General features: G+C 37.1%; 3 protein-coding genes and 2 pseudogenes across 4 annotated transcripts in view; 2 read left to right on the top strand and 3 right to left on the bottom strand.

Annotated features, from left to right (window-relative positions):
* Window positions 1–7,899: 7,899 nt before the first annotated feature.
* LOC104704727 (microtubule-associated protein 70-1-like) lies at window positions 7,900–9,345 on the bottom strand (annotated as a pseudogene).
* Window positions 9,346–10,123: 778 nt separating this feature from the next.
* On the bottom strand, window positions 10,124–12,074 carry LOC147940868 (E3 ubiquitin protein ligase RIE1-like). The gene is made up of 5 exons (XM_087459297.1): window positions 11,426–12,074; window positions 11,063–11,179; window positions 10,835–10,967; window positions 10,587–10,745; window positions 10,124–10,490 (listed from the first exon to the last, which is right to left on the bottom strand). The coding sequence occupies exons 1-5, from the start codon at window positions 11,902–11,904 to the stop codon at window positions 10,329–10,331; spliced, it is 1,050 nt and encodes a 349-aa protein (XP_087315423.1). The 5' UTR covers window positions 11,905–12,074; the 3' UTR covers window positions 10,124–10,328.
* Window positions 12,075–12,723: 649 nt separating this feature from the next.
* Window positions 12,724–14,792, top strand: LOC147940867 (uncharacterized; annotated as a pseudogene). Its single transcript, XR_015562368.1, has 8 exons — window positions 12,724–12,844; window positions 12,969–13,095; window positions 13,210–13,285; window positions 13,422–13,495; window positions 13,582–13,684; window positions 13,771–13,821; window positions 13,901–14,263; window positions 14,336–14,792. The product of XR_015562368.1 is annotated as an uncharacterized LOC147940867 (transcript).
* On the bottom strand, window positions 14,735–16,296 carry LOC104701420 (annexin D5). The gene is made up of 6 exons (XM_010417108.2): window positions 16,122–16,296; window positions 15,884–16,029; window positions 15,582–15,800; window positions 15,294–15,509; window positions 15,125–15,214; window positions 14,735–15,055 (listed from the first exon to the last, which is right to left on the bottom strand). The coding sequence occupies exons 1-6, from the start codon at window positions 16,195–16,197 to the stop codon at window positions 14,852–14,854; spliced, it is 951 nt and encodes a 316-aa protein (XP_010415410.1). The 5' UTR covers window positions 16,198–16,296; the 3' UTR covers window positions 14,735–14,851.
* A 410-nt stretch (window positions 16,297–16,706) lies between these two features.
* The window catches only part of LOC147940866 (IAA-alanine resistance protein 1-like), a 2,303-nt gene continuing 503 nt past the window's right edge, over window positions 16,707–18,506 (top strand). Inside the window, exons 1-7 of the mRNA XM_087458298.1 lie at window positions 16,707–17,116; window positions 17,213–17,296; window positions 17,420–17,469; window positions 17,655–17,706; window positions 17,799–17,921; window positions 18,011–18,240; window positions 18,322–18,441. Of these exons, the coding sequence (XP_087314424.1) occupies window positions 16,822–17,116; window positions 17,213–17,296; window positions 17,420–17,469; window positions 17,655–17,706; window positions 17,799–17,921; window positions 18,011–18,240; window positions 18,322–18,441 (954 nt within the window). The 5' untranslated portion in view covers window positions 16,707–16,821. The remainder of the gene's footprint in view (window positions 17,117–17,212; window positions 17,297–17,419; window positions 17,470–17,654; window positions 17,707–17,798; window positions 17,922–18,010; window positions 18,241–18,321; window positions 18,442–18,506) is intronic.

Raw genomic sequence — 18,506 nt, 5'->3', positions numbered from 1 at the left:
TTTTTTTAGTTCATGCTTAGACTCGTCTATGTTTTTATTCATTTTCGCTTCTTGTCATGCATTCTCGTTTCTAGTTTTGTGACTCATTATCGTTTTGTATTGTCATCATTCTAGGACTGTTAGACAAACACTCTCTTTGAATTGGCTTGACTTGTGATTTCTTGATTGCATCTTAATTGTTAGTAAAGTTTCCCAACTGGATTGACACCTTAAGTATTACAACTTCATAAGGTTAATTGAACCTACTAGGATAGAGACACAAAAATCTTAGTATCAACGTTCTCCGGGATCCCCTCTGATTCCCGCACTCTCTGCACACTCCGGCGTAATGAAGCTATGAGAAGCTCTATAATCAAACATAACATGGGACTTAAACCCGCCCACCAACAAGGTCCCTACACAAGCCTCATGTGTTGAGAACCTAACACTTTATCACATGAAAACATAAAATCTGAACCTACTGAAAATCACAAAGTTTAAGTACCAGAAATTACTTGTGATTGCTCCGACATTGGTTCCACCAGGCTCGACCGTCGTGTACACCCGTGGCGCCTGCTCAATCCACGGCACCTGCTGCACTCCAGGCTACACCACATGTTGCACCGCTGCCACTTCCATCTGCTGCAACTTAGGAAACCTGGGCCTGATGTGCCTGGGCTCCCTACAATGATAGCATACACGAACCGCTGCCGTCGGAGCACTCCTCTAGGGACAGCTAGCTACCTTGTGATCCATGCTCCCACAACCAAAGCACCCTGCACCTCTCCGTCTATGCATAGCCTCCCACTTCCTCTTGGTTCCCTATGCAGGCTTGCCACCCTTGCCAGAACCTCCCTGATGATGAGCCTTCCTAGGCTGCACCGCTGGACTAACTGACACTGTCTGTGCCTGAATATCCTCCTCAATCTTCGCTGTAGTCTCAACCAGCTCTGCACGCGTAGCATAACTCCGTCCTCTACAATGGACCCACAAGTTATCACGAAGAGCCCTCATAATCCTCCTGATCTGGGCCTCCTCAGACTCCATAGCCCGACCCCCATAACATAGAAGTCGACTGAACTCCAAGTCCAGCTCCCGCACTGACTGCGTCCCTTGAGATAACTGAAGGAACTGCACCTCCAACCGGTCCAATGCCTCCCTTAGAAAGTACTTGCGGTTGAACTCCTCCACGAAGTCAGCCCAAGTCATCTCCCTCTGCACTCTCCTAGCAGCCACTGATCTCCACCACACTTGAGCATCACCAATCAAATTGTGGACCCCAATATCCACCCAAAACTCCTCAGGACATCTCAGAGTATGGAAGTTACGTTCCACACTCGTCCTACACGCATCTGCAGCAGTAGGATCTATACCACCCGAACACCGTGCAGTCTCAATACTACCCATCTCCTTGAGCATGGACAAATAACGACCATGTGTTTCCACATACGCAGCCACTAGCTGCCGCTCTTCCGACACCACTGGTGGCACTACCTGAGCCTGAGCCGGTACCATTGCTGGCAACCGCTCCAAAACCTGTGCTAGCAAAGCCGCAAAATCAACCCCAAGGACTCCACCTGCTGGAACTCTCACACTTGGAACCCTAGCATCACCGGCCACTCGAGCACTAACACCGCCCCCTTCGACCACACATGAAATCCTCCTGGACACCCTGCGACTCGCCAACACCCTCAGCTGTCACACTCTGGTCCACAGTATCACTAACTGTTGGGCCTCTGCCCCTACCACGACCACGTCTGCGTCCACGACCACGTCCGCGTTCACGACCATGACCAGCAACAGCATCACCTCTAGCCATCTTCACTACCATGAACAGAAGACTAAGCAAACAACTGTACAAAACACAGAAACAACATAACTCACTGTGGAATCACACAGTAGCCTCGAAGAGGATGTTCTAGGACTCCATGCCACACACAACTGACTAACTCACATAATCAATCAAAGCATGCAAATCCCAAACATCTACAGCACAAAGCCTAGTGAACCCAAACCTAGAACCGTAAAGGCTCTGATACCAAACTAAAACGACCCGACCCATTTTTTTTTTTAATAAATAATAAATATAAATAGTAATAATCTAAGCTAGTGCTCCCATACCCACTAGCCCTAACCACAACCACACCAAACAGCGGAAATAAATAATACCAATAAATAACCAATAACCAATATCAAACAACAGTATTAATTTCAAAACCATAAAACTAGTGATCCAATCAACGTAAAGCAGCAAACCAGAAATCCTAACAACATTCTAGGACTCAACTCTAGCAACCTAACAGAATCCAGACAACAACCAATCGAGCCACTAGAACATCCTCCTCTTTATCGCCTTGATTCCACGATCACACTTTGTCTTTACCTGCACCACAAATACAAATTGCAATGCATGAGTATTTTATAAACACTCAGTAAGGCAATCTTCCCATCTACTGGGCTATACAAACAAGCAATAGAGACATCTCTAACCATCAACCAACAATCAACATTCAACAATAACAAACCAGGACTCTGCATCGACCGACACCAAGCAAGCATCGACCGACACTAGTTGGGGTTGCATCGACCGACACAAGCTTGCATCGACCGACATGCACACTGCATCGACTGACGCATGCTCGACATAGCACGAAAACCCTAGGTTTTACGCGCCGTCCTCGCCCTTGCATCGACCAACACACAAAGTGCATCGACCGATGCACATGCTGAGCATCGTTTTTCCCCGAAGCTTCTCGCCGGATCTTTGTTCCTACAACCACAAAACTCGACCCCAAGTCACAAGAAAGCTTCCTAACGTCCCAAATAACATTCTAACAAGCCAAACAACACATAAACAAGTAGATCAGAGAAATCTCCAGCTTAGATAAGCCATGGTCATGCACTTACCTTTGCCAAGACGAATCTGAACCTCAAACAAGCAAGAAAACACTTTCAGGAAGCTCCTACAACGATCCCAACTACAGATCTCCACAGGAACAGCCACAAACTCCCAAAATCTCACCAAGAACACTTAGAACTCTTTTCCTCTCTTCTTTTCTCTCAGAAACGGCTAAACTCGTTGAATGAGACAAAACACTCGAGTTAAGGGTTTTTCCTAACCCAAAACGCAGCGTTGAACTTAAACTCGTCCGCACTAAACCGGTTTTGCATCGACCGATGCAATCCCTAAACCGGGATTTTGGTTCGCGGATGTTACACTACCATCCCACATCTGAGATCGCTGGTAGTTCTGTCGCCCAAAACATCGCCTCCCCGCTCTTGGCTGAGGCTTCTGCTCTCCTTCTCGCAATCCACTAGGCCCTGGAGATTGGCATCACGAGAATCACTTTTGCTTCAAATTCACATCAGTTGATCAAAGCACTTCACTCAGAGTTTTCCTCGAAGGAACTCTACGGGATTCAACACGACATCCTTCAGTTATCTCTCAAATTTGATCTTTGTTCTTTTACTTTTATTCGAAGAGAGTTTAATCAAAAAGCCGATAGGATAGCTAAATCGGCATTGATTTCCTCTACCCACTGTACCGATATTTAATTAATGATACTGGTTTGGGTTTTGACAAAAAGAAATAATAAATAAATAAATAAGGACATTCTCCAATGCTGCAAAAGGATAGATAAGATAGATCTATATAAATTTCATGAGAGCTTTGAAGCAACTTGACACATATGAGACCACGGTTAATCGAAAGATCATCGTCGAAGAAATCAAAGACAAAAAGGTGGTCACAATCAAAAGATTTTGCGACAATGATGAAAGATCCAAAGCTAGAATTTTCGTTGGTGTGAAAATAACTACACAAAATAGTGTAGTAGCTGAGATTCTTAAGCAAGTCTAGATATAATTGACGCACATAATATAATGGATATGTCTCATGACCAGCGTATAGAAAAACATTTCCCCATAAATCTGATTAACAAAGTCGCGCAAACTATATTCACGAGGATATGGCGCCACGATCATGCCAGCAATGGGAGACGCCGTATTTGGGTTAGAGTTCTTCGAAAACCTCAAATTGTCTGATCTGTTCAATCTCCCTGGTGAAAATTTCCTGATAAATCCGGAAATTTATAGCTGCGTTTGTGAAGGGAACAAAGAATGTCTGGAAAAGAAAAGTTGTTGAGAAGTCATGGTGCATTATATCTGAATTTCCATGCCTTTTATTGGATCCAAACTCCGATGATCAGCTTCCCCTTCATGTGGCAGCTCATGTCGTTCTCAAGGACAGATATGGATATAATCCTTTGCACTTGGCCATTGAAGGACAAAATATACTGACGGCTAGCTATCTTATAAACGCTGACTATGGTGCTTGTTTTCTTGAAAATAATGAGGGAGTATCTTCCTTGTTTATGACGGTAGAGGCTGGACACAGGGGCGGAGCCAGTAAGATAGGAGTGGGGTCAGCGGACCCCATTAAAAAAAAATTTGGTATATTTTTACTAAAATGACTTCCACAAATTTTGTATTTTGACCTTATTAAATTTAAAACTTTCATCTTAACCCCAACAAATTTTACATTTTGACCCTATTAAAATAAAATTTATACTTTGATCCTTCAAAAAATTTGCATTTTTACCCTAAAAAAAATAAAATTTTATTTTGACCTTATAAATTTCACATTTTTATCTTACTAAGAAAAAAAAAATTTCTTCTGACCCCTCTCAACTTTTGGTCTGGCTCTGCCACTGGCTGGACATGTACAACTTATACATATGAATCTAATTGAAGTAAATAATAAAATACACCAAATTCAATTATTTATCGGTGAAAATTTATGTAATGCATTGTAAAATGATATTCAAATTACTGTAGCTTTAATTTATACATATATCTTTATTTTTTGTTTATACATATTTTTATTATCTTACAAAAACTACTATTTTTAGAAATATATACTTTATTCTAATGAGAAGTAATTATCTTTTTAAAAAACTAAATTATTGAAGAAAAAAATCTGATTACATTTAATTATTCATGAAATCCAACTTAATTAACACGAATGTTTTGAGGAGAAACCATAGGCCAATACCCACCAAAACAAAAATCACCATGGCGGCTAGGACAAGAACTCTTTTTCTACCCACCCCTATCACCATACATAGTCAAATCCAATGGAATGAATTAGGAAATGAATGTAATGGTGTCCTTAGTGTTGAAGGGGTCCAAATTCTAGATTTTCATTCATTCCATAATAACTCTTTTTATTTGTTTCTTGTTATGGAAAATGAATTATAGAATGAATGAAAGATAAAACTTATTATTTATATATATATTTCTAAGATTTTATATAATTTATCTTTTGCAAATGGTAGTCTCAAATTTTAGAATAAATATATATACTAAAACTTCTAAAATCATTTATATTATTAGTTCTTAAGAATATTTCTTTTATTTATTTTGGTCATAAATATAAAAAAGTTAAAGATTAAAAAGACTACTTTGCAAATAAAATAGTTTAACTCTATTTATAGAGTTTCTCTATATATAGAGAAAAATATAACAATATCTAGTATAAAGGTGGAAATAGATGTAGATTGGAGAAAAATTCACTCCATAATAGAGTTTAGAGGCAAAAATATAGGTGAATTGGAGATGCTCGTATACTAATCACGTTAAAGCACATGCACTACAAAAACAACATTTATATTGTTTTGCTTAATTAGCAAGATTTTGTATCATTTTTCATTCTGAACTTCAATTTTGGATTACCAAAATTTACGTGACAAATAAAAAACATCTAAATTTTTGGTGTAAAATACAGCAATATTACCAAAATATATTCAAAATATTAAAAGGATTATTTTCATAACTCTATCTTATAAATAACTTGAAAATTTTATAAATAGATGGATCGAATTTCCAAATTAATATTTATCATTTAAAAATATCTCATAAAATTTACCCAACTTTTCAGATTTAAAGAATATTTCTGAAAATAAACAGTTGAAGTATTTTTAGAAAATAAAAACAAACAAAAAAAGTATTTTTCATAAATTTTCATAGTTTTGTAGTAACAGAAATGTCTATATATACATATATTTTTGATGGTATTAAAACCGTATAGAATATATATCTTTGTTCTTCCAATTCTGATCAATTCTTGCTCCAAATTTTATATTTGGTGTAAAACCATCTCCAATGATATTCTATATCTTGCTTCAAATATAGAGAAATGAATTACTGTTCATTTTTCTATTTGTGGAGCAAATCTTTTTTATTTACAAAATACTCCTCAATTTTGATATTTTATCATTTTATACATTAAATAATTATCTAAATTTTTTTATACTGATGATGGTGTTTAAATAAATATGTATTAATCATTGTATCTTTTATTTATGTTTTGTAATGAAATTTTATTTTTAATAATATCATAGTTTTATTAGATATGAATTTAGAATAAACTAAATGGGTTGGTTTTGTAAGTTTTAAAATTAGAAGACTATAGTAGAAGTAAAAATAAAATATTTAATCAAATATAGTCAAACATTTATATTCTCGTCCCTCCTTCATTTCATTGTTTACTCCTCGTTAACCCACTTCGGGCTGCAGCTCTGCAGAAAATTCAGAAAAATCAAGCTTAATGTGATTGCAAAAATGCAACTTGATCATAAATGCACTAGATATTCGACATTGCTAGATACCTTGCTGCAAGAATCTGGGCGGTGTTAGATGAGGGCTTGGTGTTTGAAGACCTTTTAGCTCTGTTATCCCGATCTTTATCAACACGCATTTACAACAATCTCTTTGATGAGCTCAAATTGTAATACCTTACATAGAACGTGGGAGTCGAATCCACGGAGACTCTAGACTCACACAAAAGATTGTATCATTATTTAATTACACTAACCAGAATTGTTTGTATTTAAATACTAAATGCAAAAATAACTTAAAGTTTTGTAAACACGATTAATTAATTAAATAGGATTCAACAATTAAAACTGTTCTTGATCTCTAAACATGATTGTAAAATAAATCAGTTCTCACTGCATATATTATCTAAGTTTAAAACCAGAAATCCAAATCTCTTTGTAAAATCCAATAATTAAACCAGATTTGAAGTCAAGTTTAGTTTGTTCACAAAATTTCAAAATCAAATCTTTTTGTAAAAAATAATTTTGCTCATCAAAAAGTTTTGTCAGGAAATCAATCAAACTCTCGTTTTAAATTAATTATCATAAGATATTAATTATAAGTGATCAATCAAGAATTAATGTAAGAACAACCTAAAATGAAAAAACAACAAGATAAAGAATCTAAATCAATAATCAATTTAACAAGCCATGAAATCCCTAAGAAAATTGGTTAGAAATATCCTTTTTCAAAAATCTCATTTTTTGTACATTTTCAGTTTTACTCTCTTTTACACAATTACAGTATGTTAAATTCATTTTTAGAATTTTTTTTAGGTTTGGGTTCTCTATTTTACATTTATGATACAGTTTTGAAGGGGTAGGGTTTAGTATTATGAGCTTAGGGCTTAGAATTTAGTCATTTTATACATAGAAAATGGGTATTTCTGAAAATGAACAACATGAAAATGTATTTTTGAAAATCCTCCAATCCCTAATGAGTATTCCTAAACCTAACAAGAGATTCTAAGACATCATTGTAGGAACACAAATCATAATAGATTAATAAAGGAGTTTGAAATCTTCTCTCTACAAAGGTGGCAGCAAAATAAAGCATCTCATGTTTCTAAAACCTAAAAGATAATTAAATATCTCTAATACATGTTAGGGACTAATATTGCAATAAAGGAGAACTTGGGGCAGCTTTGTAAAACTTCAGACTTGAGAAACTCGCCCCTCTTCGTTCGTGGACATCGGTGTTGATCAAAACCAATACTGAGCCTTGACTCCAGCTTGATCGCCTTGGCTTTATTTGCTCCTAAAATCTCCCAAATGCTTCATTATGCTCTCATCCATGCCAAATGTTTTCTAGTCTTACAAAGACTGAAAAAGACCCTAAAAAGCAAATTCAAAGATTCTAAAAGCATACTTTATCATGGTTAAAAACCGTAAAAACTATGATATATCACTCTTTCTCCATTGCAACACTTCCCTTCTCATGTTTTTCTTCAACCTCCATTGCCTTTGTTAAAAGTTTCAACTTTTTTTGCTAACAACTACACGAAAATATCAATAGTTCCATTACAAACACGTCATTTAGCAATATTTATAAATGGCACATTCGGAAGTTTACCTTTATGGCGTCATCCTTATCTTTAAGGCTTTGATCTTTTTCATGTGATCTACTACTTCTTTATGAAGTAAATCATACAAAACACCTGGGACATTGTCTTCAGTATTTGGTGTGTGGTGGCTTCTCCTTTGAATCTTCATTCCAGGTAGTAGGTGATTATGCTTCTTTGGATTCGTCACAAGCCTTGTTGAATGAATAAATCTCAAGTCCATTTAAGAGTGCTTTACCTCTATCTAATTATCCTGTGCCTCCATCAAATGACTTAGATGTTTCTTTAGCATTCTTCAATACCGAGGTGGAATTAAAGGAATTTCCCATCAGTGTTTTCTTTGACAAAAAAGCCATTTGATGCAAATTTTTGTAAATTATCTGATCCACCAAGTGACTGCCTATGAGAGGGTCCATTACTCATGCTTCTTCCCTCGGGTTTGTTCCTAAAACTGCTACTTGAGGTGCCTTGCAGCGTCTCTTCAAGCACTTTCAGTCGTAGTTGAAACTCGTCCTTGAAATCATACAAAGAAATAATTTTACTTTAGCTCAGTTAAACAAGAACCAATAGAAGATGCCTAATGCATGAAGAAAATGAATATTTTTAGTTGTGCTTCAGATTTAGTAGCTTGATCTGAAATGGCAAGTTTATCACGAAGTTGCTGCATTTCTCCTTGCAAGAAGAGAGTTAAAGAGTTGAGAATGTAGGGTTGTGCATTTACCAGTGCAAAGAATCTTCAATCCTAGAATTTAGGAGAAAGACAATCATATCAAAGTGAACCTATAGAAACCTTCTTTCTTCAAGCCATTACTTCACAGACTTCACTTTATAATTACCATCTTTTCATTCATTTGCAACCATCGTCGCAACTCTGTTTGTTGTAACCTTTGCACGTGCAAGTTCACGGTCAAGAGTTTTTCGTTCTTCCTGGAAAGAGGAGCAAGAAATATTCCTTAATCAGTTAGGTTAATATTCAATTCTTTTTTTCCGGTCATCGTACGAAGTGTATTTACTAACGTTCATCTCTTAGAACTTTCGCTTGTAATCCCTCACGACATTTGCAGCAGCGCCACCAGCAAGAACAACCTCTTCCAGCTCCCGTACAATCTGAGTAAGCTTTTCCACTCAGCAACCTTTTGCCTGTGCATGCGGTCTAGAATTTTTTTTTTTCTTCCTAAAGCACCAAATAGATAATAGATAGTTAACAAACTATGAGTGATAAGTAGAAGATAAACACAAGCATCAGAAGAAGATCTTAGCATCCTTCCCAAGTACAGGTTTCAGAGGATGATAGAGATTATACCACTCAGATTGATTGTAACCTAGAGAGAGAAAGAGGAGGGAAAAAATTAGGAAATTATAGAAATTAGTGATTATTATAGAGATTTTAGGTGGATAGTTAATTATTCTGGTTAGTAGTAATGATATGATTAGTGATAAAAGGTGTGATTAGTCAAAGAGATGCTTTCCGCGTGAGAAGAGGGAACGTCTAATATGTCCTTCTTTGTTTAGTTTTTGCTGTTTAATTAAATACGTGTACAAATGTCCAATGAGTTGAGATCTCTTTGTTTTCCTTTTTTTTTGGATTGACAATCAATAATGTGTGTGTGTTTTTTTTTTTTTTTTTTTTTTAAATCAAATCAAGTCTTATTCAAAAACAAAAAAAGAATAAGAATTTGCATATATGGTGGAAGCAATTTTAATATTGGTATGCAATTTTGGGTACCAATTACAAACGTGACACGCAACGTCGTTTTTTGAAGTGGTCGATGAAAACTATCCCGATCTCCCGAACAACCGTCAAAACCAAACCGCTGCTTGTGTTTGTCTTTGTTGGACAGTTAGACCTATGCAATTTTTTAATCATGGACCAAAACCGTCAAAGATCCTCGGATCTTGGGTCTTGATTTGTTTCAAAGATATATCTACATTATACGAAAACTTTTATTAAAAATAAAGGGAATGACAACAAATTATTTTGTCTTATGACTTACAAAACGATACAAATCATTTTCATTTTCCTTTTTTTTCTCTTCCTCTAATCTCTCTCTATACAACAAGAAGAAGAACATAACATAAAAAAAAAAAAAAAAAAAAAGATGAAATGTTTCCCTCTATATATTTAATTACTTCATTCCTGTTCATTACCTTTGAGAATATTGAACTTGCAAAGTGGACATGTCGCATTCATTTTCAGCCATTTCGCGATGCAAGTCGAATGAAAGTGGTGGTTGCAAGGAAGTGACACCAGCTCTGCTCCATCTTCATATGAACTCAGACATATACAGCAGTCCTACACACAAAAAAAAAAAAAAAAAAAAAAAAAATCTCTGAATCTCAATTCCATCTCAAATATCTTATACAAACATCCACCAAAATCACCACTTACAGCATCTTCAGAAAGAAGCACACGTTCGTTTCCCAAATTCTCACTGCCTGCCTCAACGGGTATCATTTTCCCACCACCGTCACTTTCCTTTTCATCATTATTCATCCTCTGAAACCTGTACTTGGGAAGGATGCTGAGATCTGCTTCTGATGCACCCTCCTGAACACATCACAAACGGTGTTTATTGCTTTCATTTCTTCCAAAGGTAAGTCTGATATTCAAAAGGGTTGCTGTTTCTAAGCTCATACCTGTCCAGCAACTGCGTAAAGAAGAGCAATAATACAAGGAAGGCAGCAACAGAGTGCGATTCCGATAAGACAAGCCAGCACAACACAAAAGATGGCAAAGAACACATCAAATGCCAGGAAAACAAAGGTTAACCTGCAAGCATTCAATGTCATTACCATTCAGCTTGAAAAGAAAAAGAAACAATAGAGTTTTTAGGTAACAAAAGATTCAGCCAGATCAACCCTTACCAGTACAAATGGGATGCATTTTCAAGAAGTATCTCACCACCAGATACAAGCCAGTAGAAGCCAACGATCCACCAGACAAATGATATAATGGTGTTCATTGATTCACAAGTCTTAGTACTGAAAAAAAAGAATTGATTTCTGAAATAATTAGTAACTTTCTCCCCACTAGTATAGCTTCCTTGATCACACACATTCTATAGTTCCATCATTGATGATACAAAGTTCAGAATTTGAATCTGCCTTTTTCGAATTACGCAGAGATTAATAGCAAGTAAACGATTCTAAGACCAAGAGAACACAAGAACGCAATCAAAACCCTCAATCACAACTTCAAGAAATCAAGAAATCAAGAACCAAACTAACCTCAGGATGCTTTCATCGCTATCCTCATCCTCACTATCCTGATTCGTATCTTGTTGAGCAGCAGCAGCTTCCAAATCCCCAGGTCGGCTTCGAGCGTTCCTCTTCCTAAACTCAAGCCAAACAAGGACAACATGAACAAGACACTGAATCGCGTACCCACAGATCCAAATCCTAATCGGCACATTCGGCTTCTCGTCTTTAAAAACCAAAAGCATCGCGACAGCAACAACGACGAAAGCAGTGTTCCAAAGCATATCCAAAGCAACAACAGGCTTCGAGTAACCCCAATCAGCTCGTCGCTCCTCAAGCTCCTGAGCAGCCGTCTCTCTAACAACCATCGAAGCTCCACCTCGTCTCCCTGAAGCTCGGCCTAACAGAACCGCGATTACAGGCTGACGCCGTGGTGATGAAGATTGCCGTGAACGGAGAAGCGGTGTGGATGAGCCGGAACCGGTGGGTGAGTGAGGTGAAGAAGACATCGTTGATTTGATGATTCCTCCGTTGAAAGAAAAGTGAGGTTAAAATCTAGGGTTTGTGTTTCTCTGGTACCTACCTACCAGTATTTAGATTAGAGAGTTCTCAAAATATAAAGTCAAAATAGACAAGAGAGAGTTAAAGTACTTACTAGTACTTTGGTCTTGGTGTTATCGGTGTGATCATTAATGTGCTGATTTTTCAAAAAAAAATAATTGCCTATTTAATTAAAAAAATAATAATAATTGGTGTTTGGAATTGGATCAACTGAGTTAGTGGAACATTTGATTTAGTCAATAATTTGGACTAGTTGGTAAGGAAGTTAGATCCGCCTGAACGTTTCGGATAATTTGGTTTAGTTCTGGATAAATAAGTTTCGAGAATTTATTCAGATATTCAGTTTAGTTTTTTTTTTTTTGACAACAATAGAACAGCTCATGAGAGCCAATTGGAAGACAAACAAAGATGTGAAAATATACGCGGCTTCTCGTATGCCAAAAATTTTGCACTTATATTAATATTTCTTGAAATTAAAGATAATATAAAAGAAAAAAACTTCTCTCTAACTATTTTAATATCGTCTAGATATGTCTTGAAGGCTAGTCAGTCCTAACTATCTTAATATCGTCCAGGTATGTTTTAAAAGCTGGTCACTCCTAAAAAAAGACACTATTTTCACAACTCTAAATAATTTGTATAAAAATTTTAAATATGACAAAAATCTACATTTAAAGTATATTAATTAATAATAACTGAAATCTTAAAAATTGTAATTTTGGGTAATTGGTGAGAATTCCTAAACCGGTGGTAAATTCCCAAAGTAAGAAAGTGATCAATTAGAAAAACCCTAAACAAACCAATTCGAATAGAGAGGAAAGAGATGTCGGAAGGAGAGCATCCGAGGCTCTGATTCTACACAATTTCTTGTCGCCGGCAGAGTGCAAGGTAAGGTTGTCCCTCTTTTTTTTTTTTTTTTTTTTGCTTAAATTTTGTGTCTTTAAGATTTGGGCTAATCATGTGGTTTGGTTACAATTTGCCGTTAATAAAAAAAAAAAAAAAAAAAAAGCAGGAGCTTGAGTTCATACACAAGAGTTGCAGTACAATTGGGTACAGACCAAATGTCTTCTCCACTACTCTTTCTCACCTCATTGCCACCAATTCACCTCACCTCATCATCCCTTTCGTCTCCATTCGAGGTCAGCCGCCTATCTTTCTTTACAACTCCCAAGATTCATTCTTTTAATCTCTCTCTCTCTCTCTGTTTTTAGCTTTAAAGTGATGATCTTTTGTTTGTGTTTTATGAGTAACAGAAAGGTTGAAAGAGAAGATAGAGGAAACATTTCGTTGTGAGTTTGAGCTTTTTATTGAATTCACTGGTTTGATCAGGTTAGTCAGCTTTTTATTGAATTCACTGGTTTGATCAGGTTAGTCAGCTTTTTTTTTCTCTCTCTCTCTCTCCCTACAGAAACAAGCCAGGAACAAAGAAATGATTCCTTTATGTTCTCTTTGGTATTTGAATCAGTTGGTGCAGAGGAGCGAGTATTGGTTGGCATAGTGATGATAACAGGACCGTATCTGAAACAAAGGGATTTCGCGGTTCGTAGTGCAGTCTTCTATAGACGTTATTGTTGATATGAGGTTTATGTGTTTATATGGACTTTGGTTTTTTAGTTGGTTTGAAGGCAGTTTGTTACTTGAATAGTTACGGGAAAAGACTTCAAAGGGCGGGCTTTTTTCATTTTCAGAGTGGGCGAAACCAGCAAACTGTTGCTCCCCTCTGCTGGAGTATGTATTGTTCTTTTTTCAGTTGGTTCAACAGTTTACTACTCAAAATTTAATAATAATGTGTTTGTGTCCTTGTCCTTGACCAGGATGTTATCTTCTACACAGCTGATGACCGGAATATTCATTCGGTTGATGAGGTTCGCCCTCATTTATATAGCCTCTTAGTTTTGTTTTGTTTGTATGCCCCTTAGTAAGTTACTAATGGAAACTTAACAGGTAACAGATGGAGAAAGATTGACTCTTGCACTTTGGTTTAGCCGGGACTCATCCCATGACGAAGATTCTAAGCTTCTTTCCCGTATTTCCCAATGCACATTACATAGATTTTGCCTCCCTTTGCCTGCATCCACTAACATGTACTGGTTCTGTCCTCATCAAGATGCTTCGAATCAAAACATTGGTTTCGATATCTGCTTTGCGAGGTTGCACCTTCTTGGTTTCGGTTTACATAGCTTACAAGGTGAAGATCATTCTACGGATGCCTCAGAACAACTCATGGGAACACTACAAATAGCTAAAGGAGGAGAGTTACTCTCCCGAAAATTTTCAGGTACTTTCTCTTAGACCTTAAGGCTTTGAGTGATTAGTTTCGCTGGACCTCAGTTTCAATCATTTAACTGGCTCTTTTTGTTTCCATTTTCTGGATAATAGGTTGTTCAGTTCTACAATTGGAAAGCTTCTGAACTCAAAACTTCTAATGTCGAAAATGACACGGTAGAAGCTATGTCCCAGCCTCAGTTGGAAACTGTCAACGCTCTGAAATCAGTTTTCCTACCAGATGAGAAGCTTGTAACCACAACTTTTGGATATTCAGGCTCTAATGAGGATCTGAAGGAATCACTCGACTTAACGGGTGTATCTCTTGCGGTTACCTTTTGGGAAGAATATACCTCAAAGTTACTCAAGGTGCTATTACTATCCTTGCCTCAGTGGAAAACTTTTCAAACTATACACAAAGTCGAATTTGATTAGATATTATATTATGTGTTGATGATGAATTTTAAGTAGCTTCTCAGTTTCTCTCTTTTGCCAGTTTGAATTGCTCCCTTATTTGTTTAGACTTACATATAAACATATTTTAATATCCCTTCAAGATTGTTGCAAGAAATGTTGTAAGATACAGAGACTGAAAAGTGAAATGTTGGAGTGGATAGATATAGAAAGAGATCAAACGTTAGGGCCTAAAAGTGAGAGGAGAAAAGTTCTGTAATGACCAGTTGTATCAGAATGAACAGCGTTGTGTAAAGTCTTCTTGTATCTCTTTCGGTATTCCGAGATGATGAACTGCATATCCACCTCTGCTCTTGTCACTATCACTCTTATCAACGCTGTGTCATCTGTTCCCAACCCTTTCATCGACTTTCTCAGCGCCTGCGCTTTTCAGTTTTTTTTTTGTTTGTAAACTTTGTGATATAAGAAAAACATCAAAGTTACGTTTACCTTTGCGAAATAGAAACAAGAGTTTTCAGCACATTGTAGGATCGTCAGAAGGACATGCTCAAAGTTCCCGCGGGTCTCATCTCTTATGGCCTATCAAGATTGGAAAAAGAGAAGTTGAAGATTTTTCTGAAAACTCTTTCGAGTCAAGTTTCTGATTTCTTGATCTTACCTTTCCAAGCTCTTTGCCGAACATGGAACGGTAAGTAGATCTAACAGCGACCAGATGAGTCCTGCTTCGGTCTGTGAATATCTGAATCAGCGTCTGGTCATCAGATTTATGCTTCCTCGCAACCGCACTCTTGAGAGTCCTAGCGTCGTTTTCGACACTCGCATTATCAATCTCTGGTCCTTCATATCGTGTAGTGTTCAAATATGCGAGCAAAACCTGTTACATATTACATATATTGTGTCAATCTTTATTAGTTATTACCATTTGAATCAAATAGAGATGACATACTCTTTTGTGATTGCCAGAAGCTTCGGATTCGATGTCCTCTTCAAGTTTCACACCGAAAGTGTTGTTGTAAACCTGTTTGATCTGACGAAGCTGAGAGCCAGATCGTGTACATATAATCTCAGCAACTGCTTTGTGATCAGTCACGGCTCCTCTCAAGGAACGTTTCAGTATTGAAGCGTCTCGCTCCACTGCTTCAGGCATCCACAGAAGAACGGCTTTCTAAAATAAAAGAAAAAAACTTTTGTTGTGTTAAAATCATGCATGAATATAAACATTTCTTGGTAAGGCCTAGATTAATGTACCTTGAGATGACCATGAAGCTCGGAATGGAGACGTTTTCGAAGGTCATCTGAGAATTTGGTTTCGTATTCTTGTTCGATGAGAGCTCTTTGCGTTGCATTGCGATGAGCTAAGATGTTGATGATCACCGAAGTATCACAACCTCTTCCTGAAATGTTTCACAAAAGATTAAAATTGAAAATGTAACAAAAACCAGTTGTTATAAAACTTACATAAGAAGCGATCGAAGCGAAGACATACCTTTAAAGGCCTTAAAGAGCTGGTCAGCATCGACACGAGGAGAAGGTACCGTCATTGGTATTTTCATTGTTGCCATTGTTTCTTTCTTTCCTCCTCTAAAGATTCAAAAGAAGATATCACACAAACTTTCTTCTTGACTTTGTTTTTTGGTTTTCTTTCTTTTTCGTTTGTTGGTGTGGGGTGTGTTTTGTGGCGATTGTGTTTTGGGAAATGGACATTAGACCTTGATTTTAGGAAATGAATATAATTTCAACAGATAACAGTTGTCAGGTCTAATCTCTCTATGTTTCACATTGCAATATCATCATATATATATACATTTTTGTCGCATTTTGTTTGATCTTTCGAAAGCCTGCGGAAGTTACAAATAAATCTAATATATTATATATATACACAGTATTCTAAAAAAACCATTTAATAGATGTAAAACAAATTCATTTTCACAAAACCAAGATTGGATCTTGAACTTCTAACTTGACATCTTCCATGCAGTAAAAGGGGTTTTTCTAGTTAATTTTCGAAACAGAGGGCCAAATTTACAAATTATAAAAAGATACGATTTTGTTAATTATATTACACAAAAAAAAATGGATGTTGTCACATTCGGAATCATAATCGGAATTATCATTCTCTTCTTCTGCATCGTCTGCTTCATCACCATTGAAGCCACTTGCAGTAACCGTCGCTCTTCTTAGCTCTGATGTCGTTCTCGCTGAGAAACGTCTTGGTTCCGATTCTGTTTCTGGTCCTGTTTCTGGATCTATGCGTAGAAACCGGATTCTCTCAGTCAACGCCGGCGCGTGACGATCACGGTGGTGGGTGTAGTCATTCTCATGACCACGATCATCATCATGTGAAGAAGACGACGGCGAAGGTGGAGATGAAGTTGCCGGAGGAGCTTGCTGAAGAGGAGGATATGAGGTTGTGTGGGTTTGGTCCTTGTCTTCATGATCATGATCACGATCACGAATCAAGCTCTAGTCTTACTGGGTTTGGTAAATTTGGTTCCTTTAAGCTACACTGGCTTTTACAAATTAGTGGGAGGACTTATGAATACCTCTACTTATTGTTCTTGTTTTTTTTATTTGCAGCTTTGTGGCTCAATGCATTGGGATGCTCTCTTTTGGTTAGCTTGGCCTCACTCATCTGCCTTGTTTTGCTTCCCATTATGTTTGGTTAGTAAGCAATTTATTTGTATCTCTATGAACCAAAAAGCAAAAAGTCTCTGTCTCTCTCCTGAGATTGACTGTTTCAAGTCTTTTGTTGTAAGTTGTAACCTGTTCTGTTTCAATTTACAGTTGAAGGGAAGCCATCAAAATGGTTTGTTGATGCGTTGGCTCTGTTTGGGGTAAGTCATTTTTTTTTTTTTTTTACTACATTAGGTTTTCTTTGGTGGTGGTGGAGTGGTTCTGAGAATTTGTCAAAATACTTGATTTAGCAATCTCTATACATCATAACTTTTGGAAATGTGTCTGTATGATCTGTTGTTACTTCAAATAGTCTTTTATTGATTCAATCTATTTTGTATACCAGGCAGGAGCTATGTTGGGGGATGCTTTTCTTCACCAATTGCCCCATGCTTTTGGTATATTAATGGACACATTTATCTGATTCTCATTTTAGTATCTGCGTTGTTCCATCAATTGACTTTAAAAGCCTTCTCATTTCGTTTGGCAGGTGGTGGTCACTCTCACTCTAATGATCACCATGAGGACCATGCCCATCATGATCATTCTCATTCGGATTCGCCATCACACTCGCATTCTATACAAGATTTGTCTGTTGGATTGTCTGTACTCGGTAAGTATCAGAACACTTCCCTTTTGTGTTTATTGAACAATATAGTTTGACGAAATTGACACTTTCAAACCTCATTCTTGATTGTCCAGCTGGGATTGTGGTCTTCCTTCTTGTGGAGAAGTTGGTGCGATATGTTGAAGAAAACTCATCTGGTTCCAATACCTGGGGTCACCATCACCACCACCACCAACATGCAGGCAGTAAGAAACTTAAGGATGAAGCTGATCATAATATTGTGGACCAACAATCTTCCTCTGATGCAATTGTAAATTCATCAGAGAAAGTCTCTAGCGGCTCTACAGATGGATCTCTCCGTAAGGTGAGTTACAACAGTTTTAGCATACTTCATTTACGGGCTATTTGGGCAACCGCCATATTATGACTTGTATGTTCATTGCAGAGAAAGACTTCTGCTAGTGACGCTGCTGCTACTTCTGATGGAAAATTAGACAAACCAGAAGAGGAGGAGACGCATTCAAGCCTAGTCTTTGGTTACCTCAACTTGTTTTCTGATGGTGTTGTAAGTACGTGCTCCTTTTCATTCGTTAAAAGCTTTGATAAGGCTGATGAAAGATTGTACAAAGA

This window comes from Camelina sativa, chromosome 7 (genome assembly GCF_030686135.1).
Source record: "Camelina sativa cultivar CO46 ecotype springtype chromosome 7, ASM3068613v1".
In the NCBI taxonomy this organism is placed as follows: domain Eukaryota; kingdom Viridiplantae; phylum Streptophyta; class Magnoliopsida; order Brassicales; family Brassicaceae; genus Camelina; species Camelina sativa.
The sequence above is the reverse complement of the archived record's forward strand: the minus strand, read 5'-3'. Positions and strand labels throughout refer to the sequence as shown.

Excerpts from the sequence above, each read along its gene's own strand:
- LOC147940868 (XM_087459297.1), bottom strand. The coding sequence starts at position 11,904 with ATGTCTTCTTCACCTCACTCACCCACCGGTTCCGGCTCATCCACACCG. Across the intron at positions 10,968-11,062 it reads AATGCATCCCATTTGTACTG|GTTAACCTTTGTTTTCCTGG; the intron begins GTAAGGGTTGAT and ends GAATGCTTGCAG. Across the intron at positions 10,491-10,586 it reads TGCTTCTTTCTGAAGATGCT|GACTGCTGTATATGTCTGAG; the intron begins GTAAGTGGTGAT and ends TTTTGTGTGTAG.
- LOC104701420 (XM_010417108.2), bottom strand. The coding sequence starts at position 16,197 with ATGGCAACAATGAAAATACCAATGACGGTACCTTCTCCTCGTGTCGAT. Across the intron at positions 15,801-15,883 it reads AGCTTCATGGTCATCTCAAG|AAAGCCGTTCTTCTGTGGAT; the intron begins GTACATTAATCT and ends CTTTTATTTTAG. Across the intron at positions 15,056-15,124 it reads CTTGTTTCTATTTCGCAAAG|GCGCTGAGAAAGTCGATGAA; the intron begins GTAAACGTAACT and ends TGAAAAGCGCAG.